Source organism: Aptenodytes patagonicus, chromosome 6 (assembly GCF_965638725.1).
Source record: "Aptenodytes patagonicus chromosome 6, bAptPat1.pri.cur, whole genome shotgun sequence".
NCBI classification, from domain to species: Eukaryota; Metazoa; Chordata; class Aves; order Sphenisciformes; family Spheniscidae; genus Aptenodytes; species Aptenodytes patagonicus.
Window position 1 is genome coordinate 70,482,740 of NC_134954.1, and position 26,015 is coordinate 70,508,754.

General features: G+C 37.5%; 1 protein-coding gene across 3 annotated transcripts in view; it reads right to left on the bottom strand.

The window, feature by feature from the left end:
- LRP1B (LDL receptor related protein 1B) overlaps window positions 1–26,015 on the bottom strand; it is a 780,133-nt gene that overhangs the window by 228,482 nt on the left and 525,636 nt on the right. For all 3 annotated transcript variants that reach the window (XM_076343117.1, XM_076343116.1, XM_076343115.1), the window contains 6 exons: window positions 21,498–21,695; window positions 19,650–19,854; window positions 15,832–15,996; window positions 14,443–14,687; window positions 4,024–4,155; window positions 2,568–2,795 (listed from right to left, as the gene is read on the bottom strand). In XM_076343117.1, coding sequence (XP_076199232.1) covers window positions 2,568–2,795; window positions 4,024–4,155; window positions 14,443–14,687; window positions 15,832–15,996; window positions 19,650–19,854; window positions 21,498–21,695 — 1,173 coding nt within the window. The remainder of the gene's footprint in view (window positions 1–2,567; window positions 2,796–4,023; window positions 4,156–14,442; window positions 14,688–15,831; window positions 15,997–19,649; window positions 19,855–21,497; window positions 21,696–26,015) is intronic.

Genomic DNA, 26,015 nt, shown 5'->3' on the forward strand with positions numbered 1-26,015 from the left:
TCACTTTTACCCTTCTGATTCTCTTCCCTATCCCACTGTAGGGAGTGAGCGAGCAGCTGTGTGGGTCCTTAGCTGCCTTCTGGGGTTAACCCACACCACCAGTATTATCTGCGGCAGCAAAACATGAGTAAGATATGATTAATTTGGTAGCTTCGCAAGTGTCGTTGTATGTGATAGTCTTCCTTATCAAGATATTGATTAAAAAAAAAGTTAATGTATGTTAATATCTGCCTTAAATGCTGCTCAAGATCTAGATACCAACATGCTGCTCTGCCTTGGCATAGCAATGGTTCATACTGGCCAGCATCTTTGTAGACGAGGAAAGAGGCCAAGGGTGATTTAATATAGTTCGTAGTTTATACATTATCACTTTGTCAACGTAATGTGGTTACTTCCACTGACAGAATTACTGTCATTGACAAACTAACATGGATGTGGCTGTGCACTGACTTGCATATACATAAGGTCAAACGGCGATGGGGCATTAGGAAGTTTGCCAACTTTAGAGAATGCAACAAAGAACATTGAATACATAGCCCCGACCCATTTTAAACTGATTCCCTGCCTTTTTGGTTTTTTTTTTTTTTGGTTGGAGGAACTAGAAAACAAGCATTTCATACTCTTAAAAAGATTAAAGTATGACTTTGACATCTTTGTGACATTGGCATAAGACTTCATGCAAAGAGAATCCCACTAGTATGTGCTTACAAAGCTTCTTATGTTCTTATAAGAAGTATAAAAATATAACTAAGGAAATGAGATCATTTACACATATTAAGTAGTCTTTACAATATTTGATGTGCCAAGAACATCATAATTTTGCAAATTTTATATATAATAAGTTACATCTGGCACAAAAAAATACCAAAAAAACTCCACCACAGAAGCTACCATAATAAAAAGAATGTGAAAGAATGCTGATAAACAGAAACATTCACACATAGTATGTTTCTTTAAGTTTCATTAAGTTTCTTGACAAGTTTTGTGATTTTTCACTATATATTTTATGTAGTAAACAATGTTTTTGTTCTACTACCATTTAAAAAAACCAACAATTCTTTCTCTTTTGGGCACCTCAATTCCTGAGGTAAAGAAGAGCTCTAAGAGGCACTCTAAACCTTGTTCTCGTTACTGGTACTGAAAAACATCTCCAATTGTTAATAAAGTCGTCTCTGAGATAGCAGGAGAAAAATAAAGATACCCACACAAAATAAACGAATTCATCAATCTACATAGTCAAGTGAGGATATTGCCATATTTGTCCAATGATTTCCCAAAATATGCTAATACAGAACAAATTTCTTCTAAAGCGACACCAGAGGCAGAGCTGTAATTTTCTGAAGTCCCCAAATAATCAACTAACGAAGTACTTTCATTTTTTTTTAATTTGTTCTCAAAATCGAAAAAGGTCTGATCTTACAGAAGTGATTTATTTCTTTTCTCCTCTTCCCCTTCAAACATACATTTAACAGTTGAGGAACCAGAGTTTGCAAAATTTGCCTCCAGATAGTCCCTGTCAGATACGTTTCCTATTTTCAAGCAGGTAGTTATATTACAAAATAGAAGAACACTATGTGCTGCCAGGAGAGGAACTGACAGTGGTTGCAAACAAACACACACACACACACCACTAGCAAGGACAACAAACAGTATCTTTAATATATTAAACTTTAATACCGGAGCTACTGACATAGGGTTGAAGCAATTGGGTATAGACTTTACAATCCATTAAGTTTCTGTACTCAAAGTACAGAGCAAAAGTGTTGGAACAATGAAGGTGTTAGCTGCAGAAAAAAACTGCCAGTCATGATTTTCCACTTGCAATATTTTAAGTTTCCTTTTATTGCTGTAAGTAACCTACCTGTAATGAAAAAGCTCAATAAAAAGGAAATCCTGAATTGCAGTATTTTAAGTAACTGAAGCAGCAACAACAGAACAAACGTACACAGGATTCAAAGACACAGAATCAAAAGACTCCATTTCCTCATGGCATTCAAGTACTGCAAACAGCCTGATGGCAATCAGTTTGAACATGACACATGTTGCAAGACGGCAACAGGTAAATGCATAACAGCAGTATCACCAAAATTACCAAGCTACCATATCGTGTATCTCGCCGATGGTGCCAAAGCCGAAAGATCTACATGGACTGGAAATTAAAAATAGCTCTGATGGAGCTAATTTCTTCGCTAGGTCAGCACAGATAGCCAAAGGACATAGAAAATCCACATGAAATTCTTCAATGCAAAGCTATGTCAGGATGCTGTTATTTTTCTGATTTTCATCTTTATTCTTTCTACCTTCCCCAGAAGACACTACTTCCATTGTTTACTACACATTTCAATCTTGTATAAAGCAATGTTACAATTATATCTCAATTTATATAAATAAAAATGAATTATGAATCAATAAAATGAACAAAATTGTGCTTTCTTATTGTTTAGATCAATTATCCAATACCAGTGAAAGGTATACCTAACAAGAACTTGCACACTCATACTTTAGCATACTTTTAACACACATTTACCTATAATTAATTATTTTTACTTCAATGTTATGCTATTTACCTCTTGAAATAATGGTTTCTAAGCCAGTGCCATTAATGAAGGCACGCTTGATGGTCTGTGTTTTCACATCAGTCCAGTATAAGCGTTCCTCAACAGCATCAAAATCTATGACTGTCACATCATCAATGTCAGGAACAGTGAAGGCTGTGATGAAGTTGAAGTACGGGTTTTCTATGTCCACCCCTCTTATTTCTGAACGCCTTGCATAAAGAAGAAATTTCTTCCTTTCTGTAAGAAAAAAGGAAAACATTACTCCTCATCCTCTTCACAACACTGGTAACAGACGTCAAAGTCATTTATTTGAGATCACTTTACAAATGTGTAAATAAAGTTTATAGGAAATGATTTAGTATCTCCAGAAAACCTGCAGCCTAGTGATACTTGAGAAATGAAGTATGTTACAGAGCATAAAAATCACAGGAAAAATGCATTAATTCTGGACACTGGAGAAGAAGTTACTACACCACTAAATCAATATGGCCTTGTGCAAGTCTAAGGAAAAAAGGTTAAATGATGTTTAAAAAACTTCACCCCACTTATCCCAATCAAAAAAAATACTGTTTCATTTGCACATCATAACAGATATTAACATTTGGTATCTCGGGGGAACAGAGTATCACTGTAACAGGGAAGTTTTGCAAACAACAAAACTCAGGAGGAATTCCACAACGTGTAAGTAGTGAAAGGCAAACAGGTGGAAGATAAAAGAACACATTGATTGTTCTCATTTAGACATCCACTAATGAAAACAGGTGATACATTCAAGGCAAAACAGAACTCTATTTTTTTAATCTCAAAAATCTAAATTATTGGAGCAAATGTCTGTGAATGAACAGTAGAGGTAACTTTTTTTCCCTGCAATATCCTTGATACGACAAAATATTTTTTTTGTATTTCCTAAACATTATTAATCAACACTGAAAAGAGTAATGTAGTACAAGGTTTTACAGATAATAGACACCATTATTTGACATTTTGAGGGCTTTTATAGCTTAAAAGTGTTCATTGTCATTTTTTATAAAACTCCCCTGCAAGGCTGCATGTCTAATACTTGCTCTTCATTTCATTTTCTTAATCCTTGAAAATGAACCTAAGACAACTTTAGAAGAACAGGTAGAGATTTAAGCTATTAAGTACCTTGTTGTTATTCAGTGTACCCGACTCATCATTTTCTGATGACGCACTTCACAGTATAAATCTTTCTGTTTTGCAGAGATAAGTTTTACTAACATACCATACGCATAAGCAACAGAAAAAATGGCTGTGGTAATAAATATCAAAGCTCCACACACCTCATATATTAGAATAAGTTATCAGTTCCCAAAAAGTAGATGTCCCTTTAACATATATCTTTAAGATGCACTGTAGAGATTGTTTTTAAGATTATGTATTTTAATTTGTATAGTTCAAAATTCTAAAATCAATACAATTGTCAGGCTTTGGGAGGAAAACTTACCGTAACATGTTTTCTTGTCTAAAGACAGTTTCATCAGATGTGGACAGGCACATGCAGCACTTCTGTTGTGATTGATCAGACACATGTGAGAACATGGACCTCTGCCCTCATTAGCAGCGCATGGATTGGAAGCTAAAATTGAATAATGAAATACACGAAATATAAAAACACCTTTTGGAACTGAGGTTTGTCAAACTAGCATAAGCTACACTGGTGAGAAAGTGGTGAAAATTCTGTTTGAAGACAAACCTGGCCTCATTGATTCACTGAGCTTGTACTCTAATCACTTTTTCTAGGCTAATAGTCAACTCTTGTCCAAGCATTTTTTTTTTTGTTAGTACAGCCACAAAATTTATCATTGTAACTTCATGAAGCCACTGGATAAAATTTTCCCAGTGAGATATTAATTTTGCAGTCTATTTATAACATTTAAATGTGAAGAATTGTACACTCCTAACCAGGACATGCGGCATAAAGAAATGTTAATATGATGAGGACCTGAACAACAAATTTCACTTTGTGAAGAGTCAAAGCTTAGATTATACAATGAATTTTGGCAAAGTCAATGTTCCCTCTCAATTTGATCTACCTACTAGAATATTAGTTGGAAATCTAACACGCAAAGATAATTTGAAAAAAACATGCCAAAGTATTTCTACTTTTCTCAAAGGAAAACCTCTCCTAAGTGCAGCTTTTTTCAAGTAGCTTCTTACAGTTCACGGATTGAACAAGATGTGCTAAAATTGCTTTAAAGAGCAGAAAGAAAAGCTGACCGGAGAAAACTTCTTAGTCTTACAAAACCTGGAAACTATTCTTATTATCTTCATTCATTATTATACACACACAGTTCCAGAGCACTCCTGAAGAGGCATTCCAAGCATAAACAGAAAGTAACGTTGAATTTTCCATTTACTAAAAAACCTTAGAAAATTAACAGTGATGAAAAGGGAAGTGGGAATGACTGACTCATAAAGACAAACTTATAATTAACAAAATCAATTAGTTTATAATATATTCCTCCAACGCTGTGCTAGCCTGCAATATAAGTAATTAGATAACTAGAGAAATCTGATGTATGAATTTCTTCGCGAAATAAATTTAGCTCAAACTCAAGCACTAAAATTTGAAGACAAACTGAAGGTTTGCTTCATTGAACCATTTCTTTTTCACCAATGCGTGCTTCCTTAAATTTATCCACCAACTCCTGAATCCTTTAACTACTTACTTGTCTGACCGGTACTACAGGAAGAATGAAACTTTCAAAACCTTGGATAAACAGGTTAATGAAATTCTATCCAACATCTTCCGTCATTCTATCAAAAAATCACAGGCTTTTACAGTTTTCTGTAAAGTCATCCCATTTGTCCCTTTCAAACACTGGCAGCACTGGAGGCCACTCAGCACTCTCCCAGCCTTTGCAGTTTCTCCTGCTATCCCAAGGTTTATTGAAAAGAAGCATCCCATATCCTCCCGGTCAGCTCTTCTAAACCTCTGACAAAAAGTCAGCTGGGCCAATAAGCTTAAAAATATTTATTCCTGGTTAATGAATTAGTATCTTCTTTGACTGCTAATGGACTGTAAATACCTTATTATCCTTATTCAATGACTATTTTTGATTCTGGCTTTCCCCAAAATTACAATAGAGAAATGTTTAATTAATATCATCACTTTCCTTGTGACTGTAGTAACAATGTGAAAAAATCTGGGGTGATCTCTTTTAATAAGGTCACAACTTCGTGTGGAAGATAAAAAATGTGGAGCTGAGGAAAAGAGACTGAAGTTAAGAAGGTTCCAGGAGCCCTTCAGGATAAGAATCAATTATTAATGGACTATTAATATTAGTAAATATAAGTCATCTATCCCTATGAACTTCACATCAAAAATGAAACATAATTTAGGGTTTTGACAATATTGTGAAGGAGATCATAGAATCATTTAGGTCGTAAGGGATCTCAGGATCCTTGATCTAGTGGTTCAACCTGCATTTTTTGGCATTCTTAACACTGCTGCTGCAAGATTTAAAATTTAGTCATACATTCTGTAAAACAGCATTTCCTTTAATTTATTTGCCAATATAAAACAGTAATTTCAGTGGAACCTCAACCTCTTTATATGCATACAACCGCCGTGGCAAGGATCTACTTAGGGCCTAAGAATAATAATTCCCATCTTGTCTTCTGTGCAAGTAGTGCATTACGTTTTTCTCTACCAAAGTTGCTATTTGAGTATGGAATTCAAATAGAACATACAGAAGAAAAAATAAAAGGTGTGCTGGTTAATGGTCACGTTAAAGAAAGAGTTGTGGTTAAAGTGTGCTACGAGCATCAACAAAGAGGAGACACTACAATTTGTGTACTATCTGCCCACATCACAGTTCCCTTCATATATCATGGAATACAAAATTGGTGGAAAAAGAAGTGTTATAAAGCAGACGTATTTGTTTCCATGTGCATGCACAATTGGAGGAGTAAACTACCATGATCTAAAAATTACTTATACCAGTACATATGTATATATTCCTTTCATATTCATACTGCTTTCACTGAATAACAGCTAAGCCGCTTTCACTGAATAACAGCTAAGCCCGTTCTTTACTTTCTAATAAAAACTAATTCTCTTGAAGGCAAATAGGTATGCTATTGCTTTGACTCTCAAAAATTTGGCTCTTTTATTTCCTTGTGCTAGTTTTAATACTTCCTTCTATTTCTATTGTGAGTAACCACATAACCATTCCTCATCCACCTTCGCCATGCCATTTATGATTTCACAGACTGCCATCTGTCTAGAAGCCTGACTATAAGCTGTATTTCAAGAAGCATCAGCTTACCTGTCCTCATACAAAAACCTTTCCTATACTCCTGATCAGCCTGTCAAGCCTTCTCAGTATGTTTTATATGATCCGTATACAGCATCCAAGATATGGGAGTGATATGGATTTATACAGCATCACAGTTCACTATCTGTGGTTCTTTATTCCTTTCCTAATCATTTCCACCAATCTATTTTCCTTTTGATCACGGCAATCCACACAACTGGCATTTTCACCAACTGGCCAGCCTTTTGCATTATTTAATTGAGTTCCACTGCTGGTTTCTTGTCAATCTATTTCTCTTACAGTACTGTGCACAGATATACATATGTCACTCTCTGTCATCATATTTCTTCTTGACTGCTCTCTAAAACATTATTTAAACAAAAAGTTTATTTTTCTTGACCAGTAACCCTTAAAAAAACCCTCATTCTATCACCAGTTGACAAATTAACAGTTACTCTGACAACCTCTGAATGTGCATTCACTATGGACCAACTTATCGTCCATATTAACTTCATATTGAACCTGTCCCTGCTTGGCATCAGATTTTAGCTTGGCAAAATTTTAATCTTACACTTTAATGGTGCGCGACATGATTAAGTTCTGCCTACACCTTCAAATATATGCACTACAGTAACACCAAAAGGATACTTTTAAATTTCTGGCAATCTATTCCCACTCATATTTAAAACCAGTTATAGATCTAATCCTCTGCTCACTGTCAATACTTTCTGTAGTATTGCTTTTCATAGGGCCAAAGATCCTTCTGCTGTATCCGATTATATCTGATTATTTTAGCATTAATCTTTGGAATTTGCAACTTAGGACTCATCAGAGAATGCATTAGTTCTAAAACACATATTTATTTCCTATATTCACTATTTCTGCTTCAGTTTTTAATCATTCACTTGAAGAATTAGTCAGTATACCATCTAACAAAAATTTACATATTCACCATGAAACAAAATAAACAAGAATATTATTAGCTCAAAGTTAGCGCAATTCTTCATGATACTGTATTGTATACGGTATGATAGCTTTATGGTAATTCTGGAGCTCTTGTTAATGAATGTCTCTGTTTCACACCCCCCCCCCCCAGTGTACAGTTTGAGATGAAAGGGTACTGCAAAAAAACAAACAGAGAAAAATGTAATTAATGGTATAAGTCCAAAGCTAAGAAGGGACTGCCTGGAATGACTGACCTTAAAAAAGCATACTGACATACTAGGCAGATAAGAAATGCAGATGTAAAAGAATAACAAATGTTGTAATGCTAAGGTATTACCACGTGGAAAGGCCAAAGCCAATAGTACCTTTTAGGAGCAGGTGCTATGCTTTATAGAAAACTTTAAAAAAAAAATCAGAAATTTACTGTTAGAGTAAGTAAGAAAAAAGCGGTAACAAAGCATTAAATTAAATCCAAGTGTGAAAAGCTACATGAGTTACGTGACAGAGTGACTGAGAAATAAAACTTCTGATAAAATTCAATACATATCTACTAATATACAAGGAAAAAAACAACCTCAAGTTACATACACGAGGATGAGCACTGAAATAGCATCCATACCTAAAAGATCCTTTTCTGAAGCAACAGATTATATTTATACTTATGAAATGGCTGTCCAATACCCCTCTCATTACAAGAGCTAGGACACGCTGAACAGAATTATCAAGTATTAGGGTCAAAACAAGCAAGATGAGGTCCTCTCTCACACAGTGCGTAGTTACGCACCAGAGCCATCTGCTCAAAAAGTTGTAGACATCAAGAGTTTGTGTAAGTTCAAAAGTCAGCTTGAAAAGTTCATGCAAGAGGAATCAGTCAAAGGCTTTAAAGCCTTTGAAGCACAGATACCATCTGAGGTTCAAAAATCACCGAGTTGCAGGTTACTGGAAGCTGACAGGCTACACGGGAGGAGCATGGCTGTTCTCTTCCCCAGGCGCATACTTTCCTGTAGGCACTGATCAGCCATTGTCAAAGACGGGATGCTGAGTTAAGACAAAGGTAAGAAAGACTGCTTTTATAATTCCTAAAACAAAAATGGAACTTTCACAAGGCACAAAGGAATCCAATTTAAAGTTCAGAAAGATTGTATATATTTTGCATGATACATATACCAATCTTCCTGCTGGTTTTGAAATAAAAAGAATGTACACAAAAAGGTTATGATAAAATCTCAAACTAATAAAATTTTTAAAATCCCTCCAAAATAAAATAGCCAAAACTTTGTTCATGTGCATCTTAAGCTACATTTCTGTAAAAAGTTATTTATTTTAAACAGCAATCCAGGCCTTAACAGAATACTGTAACAAAACAGTGCTATGAAGTTAAATGTTTTTCACGTTTTAATTACAAAAGAGCCTGGTGGTACCAATATACTTTATATTCAGCAGTAATTATACTGCTTGTCCTGATTTTTAGGCTATAAAAATTCAATCTGCAAAAAGAAAAAGAATGTCATGGGCATGTTTTTCTTTTAAATTCAAAGTACTACCCTTGAGAAATGCAAAAAAACTGGGGAATGTGTTAGGCAAGTTGTGATCTTTCCAATGCACTATATTTACTCCTCTCATCGCTGTCCTCCGTAGTACACCTCATGGTACAAGTACCACTTCTTGTGCCTAAAACGGAAGACCTTGTTCTTTGCAGCAAGTAGATTTTTAAAATATAATGGTAGTTGAGAAAATATTCTTCCCAGAAAACCTGTGTTTGCTATGTTAATAGCATTCCTGACACACAGCTTTGGTTCTGTAAAGATGAGTAGGTCTCAAACTGATATTCCTGAGATGTGACATCATTCTGCATTAGATCATGAAGCCTTCCACAATCCCCTGCGGTTTACTAACAGATGAACCTATCATCCGTACAAACATCTTGCTGTAACTTCACTACCTTAAATTAGCATCTGTCCTAGATTAACTGAAATAAAGTTGCTTTGGGCTACAGGAATTTATTTAGCTCTGCTCTACTTTATTTCAGTCAAAATAAGTTGCATGAAGTATTTTAAAAGCTAATAACCTTTCAACTACACAGGTGACCCAGATGTATACCTAGGGAGCTGAGAATACAAAATGTTTGTCCTTCAGTGCTGTTTTTATACTGACATTTTGCAGTGTAAATCTACTGTTAATTTTATCTCGGGATTCTAAACTGCATGCTATCTTGTTTCATTTATTGCAAAATTGCTACAAATTCAAAAGAAAAATTAAGAAGTAATCGCATAGTATCACCGTTTTTCTCGAGCTCCGATAAAGCTAGGTACTGGAGATATGTAGAAAGAAATTGCTTCCATTGAAAGAGAATAGCTTAGAGCAAACCCAGAAGGCCAATCATAAATCGGAACCTCGTGTTTTCGACATCATAAAATAAAAGCTGCAATTACACAACTTGGTATTTGAACTTCTTGATTCTGGCAAATAACTGCTGAAAACTCGTCTACGGCTTATACCTTGCCTTGAGGCCAAGGTATCTATGGCTATGGAATACTGACGGATGTCTCCCTAGGCTATAGTCTCTCTCTAAAGACGTTGCCTGGCTCCAGTCCAAACAGAAAATAGTTGGTTTTTTTCTGACAGCAAGAAATGGCTAATGGGAACCCTACTGCTACTGTGAAAACACCAAATAAAGAACACAGTTCCTCAAATCCCAAAGTTTGGGAAGTGACTAATTATAAAAAATAGCAAAAACCATTACTTGAAAGGGGTGTGCAGAGATGCATATTTACTCCACCCGTATTTTAAGATCCTGGGCATACATACTCTTTTGTCCAGAAGTCGGGCAGCTTTGTTAGAACAGTACCCTGGCCTAAAAAGTAAATTCTTATTTACTTATTTCAAAAAGTAATAAAGCCCAAGGAACTTCACATCCACTGAAAACAGTAACATTCTTCTTTAATGCAAGTTCATTATTATTTTAAAATAAAACCATCAAAAAAATGTATCCTGGCAGCATATGTCACACATTGCAAGGTAGATTAGGAGCTGTTCACTGCCAGTCCTTATCACAGTTGTCATCATGCTTAGAATCACGAACTAACAGTGAGTTGTATTCATTGCTCTCCTTTTTTCAATGCATGCTATTAGAGAGCATTCTTCAAATCTTTTGACAACTAGTGCGCAGGGAGAATTTTACTTGCTGGTACTCATTTACATTAGAGCTATATCCATAGTCTTCTAGGTATAACTAATGCAGAACTGGGTTCTAAGACATTTACAGAGCCATACAAAAGTGTCAGGATTTAATGTTTTCAAATAAAGATTGCTCAGAACCTACTAACATAAAAGTCTGAATAGCTTACCGAGCACTACAAACCCTGGGTGAGAAGAGAAACAAAGTATCATTTCTCAATACTAAAAAAATCAAGTATACGTGATACGAGTTTTAAAGTAGTTTCTACTACCGTCAACTTTTTGGCAAAAGAGTTGAATTTTATCCAGAGATCATGGAACGTTCTATGACTAATTGGTGGTCATCCTCCAGTAGTATTTTTTACTTTCCTATATTTACATACAAATTAAGTCACTGTCCTTTGTTATATCTCACAATAAAAACACATATTCAATTCTTTTGTCAGCATCGGTATTTTCCAGGGCACATCCCAAGAGCTTCTATAGCTAGAAGATGTATCCTGTAACAACAGAACTTAATTTACTAATAGATAATGCACCTGGTGGCACCTCAAGCATGTCAGAATGTAACGTTGAACTCAAACCTATAAAAATAAGGGGAAAATGTACATATGCATTTGCATATGTGAAGTACATATGTGTAAAATGTATTTGTTTAAGTATTTATTCACATATTAACTATGCATTACTATAGATGTGATATCTATAAAACACGTATTATTCACACCGTAGGTAATAGGTATCCTTAAGCCCATTTACACTAAATAACCTACAGAAAGTCAAAGACAGGTGATGGAGAATTAGAGACGGTGAAGTTGCTAGGAAAGAATGAACAGCTTATGGGAGATAGGAGACAATAAGACCCCTGCAGAAGAATAGTTGCTGGAGTAAACTTAAACATATGTATAAAATCAGTAAGAGGGCAAGTCACCTCATTCATTAATCATGACTTGTTCTGTTCTGGATGATCTGTTTTGTTGTTTACAAATAACCTGTGAGTTATTGATATAAAAATATAAAAAAAGCCTACAGAGACTTAATTCTTCCCTCTGATGGCTGATACAACTAATAAAAGATTTGCTACACGTGTATAACAAAGCTACATTGAAGAGTTGGACTATCTTGAGAAAGCTGGCATTTCAGCTGCGGTTGAGAGGTTCTGAGCTCTGTTCTCTTTTTGATCAATACTCTAATGTATCTCTTTCCAAGAATGGGTTTTGAAATTATCAGCAATATTATAATGTCTTCCTGTCCTATATTTGGGTTTGTAACTTTAAATTTATTTTAAACATCAACGTAGCTACAGTTGTATCGAAAAATATCACCTTATTTAGTTTTTCATTTTACATGGGCATCCACTGAGAGAACTGATCTGCAAGTATCCTTCCAACAAAATAACTGAGGAAGTTTAATCGTGACCATTTTCTCCTGCTCAGCATCCTATCACATCCTTTCATTACTACTTCAGCTAACCACCTCATCCACATTATTTCACATGGAATAAAGTCAAGCATCTGATTCAGAAGTCCAAAGACTCCTAGTAAATGACTATGTAACAACACTTTCCAAGTATTTGCATTAACATTTATGATTCCCAAGTCAGGGATACAGGGACTTTGAAAAGCTCAATGTTTGAAAAGTCAGAGAAGGAGGAACTATAAAGCCCAATTAAAATTCTCTTTTTTATGATGTTAGAAGTAGAGATAACTGTTAGGAAGAAGAATAATATTGCCAGTTGTCAGCACCGTACTAAGTATCTTGGATTCACCTATCCTCAACTTGACAGCAGTTGGGGAAAAAAGGAAGTATGAGGGAAGGCAGGAAGATGTGTTTGGACGAGTAGCAGATAGTGCTACCAACAGGTAGGTATCAGGATGAAAACGCAGAAAAATGTGCCAAGTCCCTCTATAATTGATTTGGATTTAATTATTGCTTATGTTATTAGCAACATGCTTAGGTACAGTCTATATATTGCCATAACTGAAGCCAGAAAAATTAGAGTGGAAAGTATATTTACACCAGTTAAATAAAGTATCTGTATTTGTAATCCTCATAATACTCAGAGAAGTAATAAATACAGTTATACTCTAGAAAAATACTAGATGTGCAACTAATGGGCTACTCTGTGATTTCTTTCTTGGTCCTCATGAACCTTCACGTGTATGGCCACTGAAGCCAATAACTTAAATTTCTTGACTAAATATTTACCATCTGAATGAGAGATTCACTATTCAGTGATAAAACCATTTGAAGCTTCAGCTGAAATTAAATCATTAGCCTTTTTACCTATGCAACATTTACCTATGTAAATCTGTCTCAAGGAGCTAAGTTTTAGCAGGTTCCTGCATTTTTCATTAGGAATTAAACATTCTATTTAATTAAACCAGATAGATAAAATCTAGTCAGTTTTCATCTTCCAGATTCATACAGTTTTATCTTAAGTTATAGTAGCTGAAGATTACTAAATACACAACTACTCTTGGACTATCTATCTAACGACAAAGCCTATGCCCTTACCATAATTATATAGCAGTGCTCTGGTATAAATAGATGTTATACTATAAAAGCTGATATAAAATTGGAATGGAAATATATACACATGAAGAGGTAAGCTTCAAACAGATGAAAATCGGACATTAAAGTTACAAACTAATGTATCAAGAAATGATTAAAGAATTTCCCATTATTTAATTAATGCATATACTGTGAACTTCCTTTCAGTTTTGATTGTTATCCACACCAAAAATACGTTTTGATGCTTCTTGAAGTTTTAAACTCCAAACTCATGCCTCCAGCAGGTTAAGTTCATTCTCCCATGAAAGACATACTGTATTAATTTGAAATTGAAAACTGCAAATGTTATTTTAAAATAAGAGCTGTTAGGTGACTAGGATACGCTTTGGAAAAGCGTCAGTTTATAGACAACACCCAATTGAGGCTATTTAGGTAGAAAAGTAGTGGTCTGCAGCGGTGGAATCTAAATTATGCAGTCCTAAGAGTGAACAAGAAGACTGAGAAGAAAATAGAGACAGACAAGTGAATGAGTAAATTAAGGCAAATTATAGCACAAAGTGAATATTTACAACTAACAATTGTATACACAGTTTATTTCACAGCAAAGTTCATCTTCCTCTGGAGAGAAGCAAGAGAAAGACAGCTAATGTTGTTATGTTTACTTCTGTCAGACTAGTTACTCCACTTAACAAAATGAGCTGGAAGCCTTTTAAATAAATGTGGTTCTGCACTATATTTGTAACAGATCAAGAACAAGAGTCCAAATGGGCAATATTCACAAACACTGATCCCATGAAGCTTCTGGTTCGAATAAAGATTCTATTACCACCCAAGGAACACTAGTGCTGAATACGACATTTAGTTAAGAATTGTCAGTTCAAGACAAATTCATATACAGATATTTGTATATAAAAATAATACTTCCCCCCCCCCTAGGAATAATAATTAATTATTCTATAAATAGTCACCTTGTGGTTGACGACTTGGATGATATATCTGAAGATCAAAAGGCTGAGCACTTGTTTTTTGTATTACACTGACATTTTGGCCAGTCCATTTATTGGCTTTTGCAAGTGTATTGGTCCGCCAATCTGTCCAATATACTTCACTCCCATACAAAGAAACAGCAAAAGGGTGAGAAAGATATTCATGACCCCGTATAATCTCTATCCTGCCGGTTCCATCATATAAGGCAGAATAAATGGCATCCGATCTACAAGATAACGCCAAATTTAAGATTACATAAAAATAAAATAAAAATCACACAACCATTATGACATCGGTGCAAAATGTATAAAAACGTTACTCTTACATACTGGTAAGACCAAAGAATGTTTACAGCGCAGTCATTAACTTCAGAGATGATTTAGTTCACATTACTAATTTAACTAGGGATATGAAATACTGGTTTGCTTGTATACTGTTTTTAAATTCAAATTTACCTCCACGCTGTGAAAATACAGCGGGAAAATCAGTTTCCGTTCAGAGGAACTTATGGAAAAAATAATGAAATAGCTTGGGTCTTCCATGTGTAAGTGTCAAGGAGGACAAATGGGCGACTGCTCTCTAAAGCACAGGGAGCCAGGAGCCGTGGGTGATACCACAGCTGGCAGGGCAGAGGCTTCACTGTCCAGGGCCACATCCCACCACCCTCGAGAGAGGTGAGCATGTGTCCTGGTTTCGGCTGGGATAGAGTTAATTTCCTTCCTAGTAGCTGGTACAGTGCTGTGGTTTGGATTTAGGATGAGAATAATGCTGATAACACACTGATGTTTTAGCTGTTGCTAAGCAGTGCTTACACTAGTCAAGGACTTTTCAGCTTCCCATGCCCTGCCAGCAAGAGGCTGGGAGGGGGCACAGCCAGGACAGCTGACCCAAACTGGTCAAAGGGACATTCCATACCATATGACATCATGCTCAGTATATAAACTGGGGGGAGTTGGCCAGGGGAGGGGTGACCGCTGCTCGGGAACTGTCTGGGCATCAGTCGGTGGGTGGTGAGCGATTGCATCGTGCGTCACTTGCTTTGTATATTCAGTGGTGTCAGGCAGGCAGGGGCCGAGCTCCAGGGCTGGGCTGAAATAGGCTCCTGGGACCATGGGCAGGACGTGTGGAAGGAGGTCCCTGAGAAGCCTGGTAAGGGCCATTAAGGTCTGCTGGTACAGACCATGAAGACCATGCAGAAACTATGTAGAACAGTAATGCAATTAAAGGCAAGCACATACTGTACATTTGCACAGAAGACTCTTTATGTACCTAATGTACATAACTACATTCCACTTACAATGTAGTTCATATTTTTGTATGCAAGAATAAGGATTTATAAACAGATACTAAAAATACTGTTATCACTTTACCTGGCATCTGTCCATACTATTCTTTTTTCAAAGTGATCTACGGTAAGGCCATTAGGCCAGGCTCCAGTATCCATATCTTTATAGATGATCTTTCTTTCCGCTCCGCTCATGGAAGCGGATTCAATGCGAGGAAAATTTGCATCCCAGTCTGTCCAAAACAGAATTCTGGTGAGAGGAAAAGGAAGAGAAAAGAGATAGAAGAAAACATTAAGGCATGCAGAATAATTTCAAATGGTTCAATATGACAATAGTTGGGAAAAAAGTTAAAACGCTCACATGTTTTAAATGAAAGGAATAAACATAGATGAATATGGGCAACTATATAAATTTCTTCAAGTAATAGGGTAACATGGAAGTAATATTTCATTATTAGTGTTAGAGCAATCATGAAACTCAAGAAGTTTTTTAAAAACTAGAAGTTTAATAGCGTTCCCTTTTTCATGTCCATTAATACAAGTAACAGCTTGTCTTGTCTTCCTTCTATAATTAGAAACCCAGCTCATTAAAGAAAATTATAATGAGAGACTTTGAAAGCAATGCACAGATGAGGAGGATGGGGAGGGAAGAAAGCGAAGAGGTGGCAGGTATTAAGGAACATGATAAATTAGAGATTTCCATTTATTAATAAGAGTGTTCCAATGAAGAGCCCTAGATTTTGGTATGTCACTAACGAATTTTATGCAGATTAGTCTTGCTAAGAAAACTGAAAAGATCTGTTGTATGGTAGGCTCTCTCAGTTATGTACTATCTCTGATTTTTTTCCAATGAGGAGAGCTTTCACCTGTATAACCAAAGAACTTTCTTGTTAAGTAACAGAAGCAGTGTCACCAAAAGGCCAAAAATACACTCTAACTGTTCTTAGCTTACCAAGTTTTCAACAACACACAATTTTTTTTTAATTTGTTAAAGGAAAAGAATACCTTTGATATGAAAACTTCTAATTAGTTGTAAAGAGCTAATTGTAACGAAACTTTTGACAAGTAACATCAGACAACTTCAGTCCTGAACATATATTCTAGTAAGGCCTCTCCATTTAGTGCCTGCGAACAGTAGTAGGCGCTACATTTAAATAATAAGGGATAAGGGTATAAAAAGGCCTGTCTGCCCACCAAACTCCATTTCTAACTCTCTCCCTGGGTGAGGGTCCCTGCTCCGTGTCCACGCTGCGTGTACAGACAGCTGCGTGCCAGCGGCCGGAGCCGGACGACAGCTCACAGGGCCTGTACGTCTGGGGTGCCGGCAACTGGAGCGAGCGAGGGCGTGCCTGTCAGTGTGCGATCGCTGGCGAAGGTGAAGCCCGACTGGTGAGTGGGTTAAATGGATGGCAGCCAGATGTATGCGTGCGTCTCTGGGAGCGAGGCACTTGGGGGAGTTGGCTACTCCAAGGAGCAGGGGGGCCAGGCTAACTGGCAGAGAGAACCTCAGTGAGGTCTGGGGCCTGACTGAGAGACGCTCACGTGTGTGTGTGTGGCAGCGGGGGACAGCGGGGATCCAGGGCCAGCTACTGGGTGGGACTGGGGGCCTACGCCCAGCTACGGCCGTGTGTGTGATGGGTCCTCACCAGCAACTGGTGTGGGGCTGCAGCCTCGGGGCCTCACACGTCCCGGAGCCAGCAGCTGGGCAGCCGAGCGATCCCAGGGCCAGCCGACGGGTAGACGGACTGTCTATACCCAGCTACCGGAGGAATCCACATTACACATACATATATGTTTCCCACTAAAAGACCTTCATCCTTAACAGCCAGAGAGGTTAACAGGATGAGACCATTGGTGCTGTTTGTCTCAGTGCTGAGAGTTTCTGCCTGTGTAGACCTTTGTGACCGGTCATGTGCGTATGTATATAAATTTATGTATGTTGTGTATGTGCATCTGTGTGTGTGTGGACTGGGAATATGTGCTCAGCCTCACTGCAGGTCGGAATCAAAGGCATGGGGCTATGGCAGCCTCGCCTCCATTGGGATACAGGATTTGTGCAATCCTAACACAACCATCTACTTTGAAACATCAGTGTTTGTTTATTCGTATTTATTTGTGAAAAGATTGAAGAGCTGTTCCCATCTGCGTTCAAAGATTTTACTCTTTCCTCACTTTTAACAAAGCATAGCATTCAATTACTTCTACCTTTTCAAAAGGCAGATTAAGCCTTCAGTTTCAGGAAGATTGGTGATTTGATTATTTATTTTTCCTCCCAACCATTTAATTTGAACAACTTATCTGCCAATTCTTCTGCCAGCAGGATGCCTCTTTTTAAAGACCTCTATAGATAAGTGATGCACTCTGTAAATAAGCTTTCTAGCATCTGAATTGAGAGGGCAGGGTCCTTAATCATTAAAGCATGTACTTCCTAATTCGGAATTTTAGGTCCCAGAGGGACCTGAGGTCCCGGAATCCGGGACCTTTATCTACTTTTATTTTTACGTCCACAGCAGTGTTTCTGAAATAAATATTCAGTGAAGACACGTGATAGATCATAGCGGGTTCCTAAAGAAAATTAAATATGATGATTCTGCAAACTCATTGTAATTTATGTTATCTTTGGCCACATTTAATTTGCAGTGTTTTTTTTGTTTTTGTTTTTTTTTTTCCTCTCTGAAAGAATAATTATTATGAGAAGGGGCTGTAGCTATTGACCATTACCTTCTGGTCACCCTAAGAGGATCCAGCTACACACAATATGGGGTAATGAGGTTTCTGTAATGAGAGTGTAATTTCATATAGCCTCAAAACACTGCTCTAACTCCAAGAATCGTAAAGTTTTTGTAGTAGTAGACTGAATTTCAATAAAGAATCAGAACCGACACCTAGCTCAACAGGGAGTTAAGGGTTCCATGAACGGTTTTACTTCCCTTCCACTACTTAAGTCTATTGACTTAAATTTTAATATAAATGGTGTGTATGGGTCATTTTTGCTCTGCCAAAAAAAATGAGGCTAATTTTAAAAGGATGCAAAAATATCCTAAGTTAGTGTTTCTTTTTACTGTGAAGATTTTAAAATGGAATTGTGAAATACATTTATATGTTTGATGATTGCTAAAATTACACTTTATGGGAAAACAGTTTTTATTGTGTTAGCATATTACCAAAATCAGGCAATATTTTAATTTAAGCACACTTTTTTTTAAACACCCAATTTTGGCCTGTTTTAGTATTTTGTTTGATATTATGAAAACATTCTAATATTTATTGGAAACATTTAATTATGACAGGCATTACATAAAATACATCTTTGTGGTAGTAGGCTGAATCTGCTACACTCAGTTGCCTATGGTTAATAATATTCCAGTTTATAGAATATCCCTTATGAATAGATAGAAAAATACTGATAGAAGTTGGCAAGCATTATCTCCACTTTAAAGATGGAGAACCAAACACAAAAGGTGGGATTTACACCTCACTCAACTTTTAGTCTTCCAGTAACATCTAAGCTATACTTTTATAGTCCCACCAAAAAATAAGTCTCTAAGTGAGACGAATCACCTTGCAATACCTAAATCTGTCCATTAACCACACAGGAAGGTTAGACCAAAGGCTTCAGTTACTATCATCCATATTAAAAAATTAAATTAAACAATCACATAGCAAGGGAAGTAATTTGCCAACAAATAGACCCCTGTATCTCCCGACTTACCTTTTCTTAACCCTTTGCATTGGGGCAAAACATGCTAATAACGGATTTCACTCAAAATATACTTTCAAGAAGTATTAAAGACAAATCAGGAACTATAACTCACAGCAAAAAAGGAAATCAAATAATCTCACATTTAAACTTCTATCTTTAAAATACTTTGCAACATGAAAAAGTAAACTTTTTCTAATTACCCGTATCTGGGATCCAAAGCAATAGCCCTTGGATGTTCCATAGCTCCTGCTATTAACGTTGTTCTCAAAGTACCATCTAGTTTTGCTACTTCAATTTGGTCCAAATTGCTGTCTATCCAGTATATGTTTCCTGCAATCCAGTCTACAGTAAGACCTTCAGGTGTGGCCAGGCCATGTTGTACTACCACCTCAATGGCACTAACACCTTAAAAAAAAAAAGAAAGGGGGGTGGGGGGAAAGAGAGAGAGACTCTTAAAGAACTACTATAGAGTCTGATATAGTGAACACGGACATACCAGTCTATCACATGCTCTTGGATTGAATTCTTGATTAATCTGATGGATGATAACACTTTGTTCCACGTGACATTTTTTCTTTACAAATGCGATAGACTGCTGTAAATAAGCACACTTTTGGCAATATACAAATAAACTTCATTCCACAGTAATAGAAATTTTTAGTTCTCTGATGCTTTAGAAAGTAAAGCTCTGAAACATTCAGTAAAGGTCAGAGATCACATGCAGAGTAACACAGGAGACGTGCATGTGCCCTATTACCAGGGACCTCTTTTGCAGCATCTATGAAGGATGTGCTCATGCTTCACCTCCCGGTGACTAGACATACTAGACAAAACTCATGCAGCTCTATTTCAGTTCTTTCTCAATCAGAAAAAGAGAAAACAAACATTGTGATGAAGACAGAAATGGCAGGGAGAACTCTGTTTGGACTACACATTTTGAAAAGCTCTACAATAAATAGCCTTACTTTGTTCCTTCGAATTCACATGCACAATTCATGCTGTCACTGTCTACTAACAGCTCTTCCCTACCAAATACTTCCTCTGGAGGGTCTCAAAATTTTTCACACAAACTGCAACTACAGAAGCACTCTGTTAGCCCTCAGGACTTCCAGGAAGGCACAGTGCTTTTTGCAGATGCAAGTCAGTTCTTGACAGCTGCAAGACTGAGGGAGTAATTTTTAATTTTTTTTTTAAATAGAGCGCAGAAATCACTTGGGTTTTGGTATAGTATGATTATAATACAGCGTGACGACAACAGACTACCTTACTGGTTTTATACAAACACCACAATCATTAATGAAAAGTAGCAAGTCTTTGGCTGTCTTTACATACTTAGCAGTCTAGGATATTTCCTTCCTGGTCTGGATCTGTGGATATAAAAATACCCACAAATACCATCTACTATGGAGAAGAAAAAAAACCAACCCCAAACCAAAAAACAAACGTGTCGGAGAACGTACACACGAATGCATACATGAACTTTTTCAAAAGCAAGTTAAACATACTTATGCCTGTTAGCTCATGCAGGAATGAAAGCACCTGAATATACACTTCAACAGAGAACATTTTGTAAAAACACCTTTGTATATATTATGAGATTATATTGAGTTATAGGCCATAATTATGTCATCAGGGCAAAGAACAAGTCTTTCTGAATGCTATAAAATTATGAAGCCAAACCTTTCACCTAGTGAGAGCAGATAATTTATCAGGTGTCTGATAAATTCTTATACTTTTTTAATAAGGTGAAGGTAAATTAGAAAAAATGAAAAAAATCAATATTGCACTCATTGGAACAGGAAGAAATATCAGCCCTTTGCGTTTGCCATTTTCTTCCTCCTATAGCCTATTGCAAGAGGAAACTTTTATAACAAAAAGTATTTTTCTAGCTCTACATCAAGTACAATCTAGATATACAACTTTTTAAAGGCAGAATGCCATCATAAATTCTGTTTCTGTGAATGGTAGCTCAGTTACAATTTATCAGGTCTAACACCCTGTAACTGCAGTTGTTCTTACTGTTAAGAAATTAAAGATTAAATTCATACCTCCAGTATCAGAGAGCTTGCCTCTGTAAATTTTGTCCTCTACCACATCTGTCCAGTACAGTAAACTCTGACTGAAATGAAAATCAAGTGCTATTGTATTTCTTAAACCAGGAACTAAGAGGCTGTAGTCACGTTTGTGAAGATCAATTTTTCTGATCTCGTGTCGAATAGAAAAAATTATGAAAGCCTCAAATGGATCTGGAAGCAGAAGATTATATATTTCAAAAGAATAATAAAGAAGATACTGTTACATATTGATATAAATGACAAGTGGAATAAGAAGAACAGAATACTTTATCAGGAGAAACAAATGATTAAAACAATTCATCTTCTGATAAATCTTTCAAATACATTTTTAGTCCCACAGACTTCTCACTTCTCCCTTCTAGCATTATCTTTGATCACAACTAGAGATATTAAACATTAAATTCGGGAATATCAAACTCAACTATCGAACCGTGTTTTGTAGCTTTACCACAAGGAGTCCATAATTAGAGGTTTAAAAATTGCATGTTATCAAAATTGAAATCTGTCTTCTCAAAAGTTTCAGAAAAATTAATCCATTAAATTATACGTTGTTTCAAATGCCAGTTAGTTGAAACAATTTACTAAAATATATATAATGTACCTTTTGAATATATATAATGTAACTTGTGTTTTCAATTGAAGTGCTTAAAAAAACCCCTCAGCCCAAACTACCAAGCAAGAAAATGAACATTTTATATGCTTATTGATACACCCCATAACAAATCCAACCGCCACTAAAGTTCTCCTTCCTTTGTTATTCAATTAATGCTAGATTATTTGTGCCTGTGAGCTTATATCAAATTATACAGAAATATCTGTAAACGCTCTCTGCATAGGTCAACTATACAATAAAATTGTTTTTTTTATTATAGTTCTTACATATTTTAGATTAGGAAAAGTTTTTCAAACAAGTAGCTGTGTTAATAAAACAAACAAGAAAGACAAAAATTGGATTCTGTAAACTGTTGAATCAACTTGGTATATCCACTTTAATAAAGTAAGTTTTTCACACCAATCCTTTTCTGCTCTTGAACTACTTGTTCATAATCTGGCTTGGACTTTCCATATGATCCTCCTATTTGTTAAAGCAATTAACGACTTTCTGCAAAGGCAATTTTTCAAAGCTCTGCAGTAGTTAAATAATTTAATGAAGAACAGGATCACTGAATTAGTAGCTATTTCACAAGTACCAGTTATCTGAACCTGAGAAACACTTTAATGGCACTTCCTAATTTCTGATAAATTGGTAGCTACTATGCAGGACACCACAGACTACTGACACTGCTTATTAGGCAACTCCAGTGCATAAGAACACATATGATGGACATCACCAGTAGCTCCTTTTATGTTTCTCAGTAATTAACACCACAATGGAGAAAAAGAAACCTAATAAATCTGTGCTATGTTGGATGGGGTTTTTTTCATTCAAAGTAGAGGAAGTCTAGCTTAAGCTACATAACCTACGGTGCAATTTATCAAGTACACTGATGAAAAGGATTAGAGTTCAATGGGATCTTGACAAATTTAAGGTACAGTACTTAAGATTGTAAATCAACAATGAGAAATGGGTAGGAAAATATGTGTAGGCAAAGTAACACCATTTTGTTTATTTGGACATTTTGGTTTAAATGAGCAGGTCACATGCTTTTTTCCCCCCTCTTTCTTACCCTTCCCGTAACAATGCAAAGATGTAAATTCAGATCCTTGGTTATTGTGGCTGACATACAGTCAAGTCATAGACGTGATACTACACAAAACAAAAGGATGATTGATATTGCGACAAACGAGGCACTGCATTGCAGTGCAAAATTTCTCTGGAAAGAATTCAGAAAGCAGACAGAAACTAGTTTTATATAGGTTCCTCTATGATAAGGCTATTTAAACACAGCCAAATGGATAGCAGTAATTATTGCCTGGATGGTGAGTTGTGAGCCAGAGTCCAGCCACCACGCTGCTTTACATAATGTAGCAATCAATCACTGTAGCCTGGATGACTGGATGTGGTGGGATGACCCGGCTGGACGCCAGGTGCCCACCAAAGCCGCTCTGTCACTCCCCTCGTCAGCTGGACAGTGGAGAGAAATATAATGAAAGGCTCGTGGGTCAAGATAAGGACAGGGAGAGATCACTCACCAATTATTGTCACAGGCAAAACAGACTCGACTTGGGGAAATTAACTTAATCAGAAATAGTGTGGCCAGCAGGAGTAGGGAAGTGATCGTGCCCCTGTACTCGGCACTGGTGAGGCTGCACCTCGAATACTGTGTTCAGCTTTGGGCCCCTCACTACAAGAAGGACGTTGAGGTGCTGGAGCGTGTCCAGAGAAGGGCAACGAGGCTGGTGAGGGGTCTGGAGAACAAGTGTTATGAGGAGCGGCTGAGGGAACTGGGACTGTTTAGCCTGGAGAAAAGGAGGCTGAGGGGAGACTTCATCGCACTCTACAACTACCTGAAAGGAGGTTGTAGCGAGGGGGGTGTTGGTCTCTTCTCCCAAGTAACAAGCGATAGAACAAGAGGAAATGGCCTCAAGTTGCGCCAGAGGAGGTTTAGATTGGACGTGAGGAAAAATGTCTTTACTGAAAGAGTGGTGAAACATTGGAACAGGCTGCCCAGGGAAGTGGTGGAGTCCCCATCCCTGGAAGTATTTAAAAGACGTGTAGATGAGGCACTTAGGGACATGGTTTAGTGGGTAGTGGTGTTGGGTCAATGGTTGGACTCGATGATCTTAGAGGTCTTTTCCAACCTCAATGATTCTATGATTCTATGATTTATTACCAATCAAATCAGAGTAGGATCATGAGAAATAAAACCAAACCTTAAAACACCTTCCCCCCACCCCTCCCTTCTTCCCAGGCTTAACTTCACTCCCAATTTTCTCTACCTCCTCCCCCTGAGCGGCGCAGGGGGACAGGGAATGGGGGTTGGGGTCAGTTCATCACACGTTGTCTCTGCCGCTCCTTCCTCCTCAGGGGAGGACTCCTCACACTCTTCCCCTGCTCCAGCGTGGGGTCCCTCCCATGGGAGACAGTCCTCCAGGAACTTCTCCAACGTGAGTCCTTCCCATGGGCTGCAGTTCTTCACAAACTGCTCCAGCGTGGGTCCCTTCCACAGGGTCACAAGTCCTGCCAGCAAACCTGCTCCAGCGTGGGCTCCTCTCTCCATGGGTCCACAGGTCCTGCCAGGAGCCTGCTCCAGCGTGGGCTTCCCACGGGGTCACAGCCTCCTTCGGGCACCCATGTGCTCCGGCGTGGGGTCCTCCATGGGCTGCAGGTGGATATCTGCTCCACCGTGGACCTCCATGGGCTGCAGGGGGACAGCCTGCCTCACCATGGTCTTCACCACGGGCTGCAGGGGAATCTCTGCTCTGGTGCCTGGAGCACCTTCTCCCCTTCCTTCTTCACTGACCTTGGTGTCTGCAGTCGTTTCTCTCATATTCTCACTCCTCTCTCCGGCTGCAGTTGCACAGGTTTTTTTTTTTTCCGCTTCTTAAATACATTATCGCAGAGGCGCTGCCACCATTGCTGATGGGCTCGGCCTTGGCCAGCGGCGGGTCCATCTTGGAGCCGGCTGGCATTGGCTCTATCTGACACAGGGGAAGCTTCTAGCAGCTTCTCACAGAAACCACCCCTGTATCCCCCCGCTACCAAAATCTTGCCACACAAACCCAAGACACTGGAGTAGTCTAGAGTTTTACTTATTACTGCCTCACACCCCCCCCCCCTTATTGTATGTGTAGTAAATACCACATTTCAAGGATAATAAGCTACATAAAATTGAGTATATAACTGATGGGATACCAGATCTGTAGGAAAGAATCTAGAAAATTAGATCAACAGTGGCATGGCACTGTAAATAAGGTCAACTCAAGGTTTGTACTTGAAATAAATATGACATGACCCTGCCACTTCCTCCTCCTAAGCTTTGGTGAAGACAGTCTACAATACTGTACCCTGTTCTGAGCACGGCTCTTAAAGAATGTGAATCAACTACAGGAATGCAAGAGGAAATCAGCAAGTGTTGTAAAAGGTCTAGAAAGTATGGCCTGCAAGGAAAGCATGAACAAACTGGAATTGCTTAATTTAAAAACCAATGGAATAAGATGATGAGTGGAAGCACATAAAATTCTCCAAAGACATAAAAGGCTGATGAATTGAAAATGGGAAAAATCTTGGTTTTGCTGTATAAATAACAAGTAGGCCAAGGATTAAAGGCTTAAACTGGAGCAGGAAGACTCAGAAAGACTAGGAAAAAAAATCTTAAGGAGAGTGAGGCTCTGAAACATCTCACCCCTGGGAAACTTGGAGTTCACCACTGAAGGTGTCTTGAAGGTCTTTGAAAGCAGATAAACAGCAGCAGTATTAGATAGCCTTTGATCTTCCTTCCAACCTTATCATTCAATGACTGTATAAAATGAGCTATATTATAGTGAATTAGAATTTTCAGCCTGGATCGAATCAATTTTATTTAAGGTTATGCTTCCATCACTGTATAA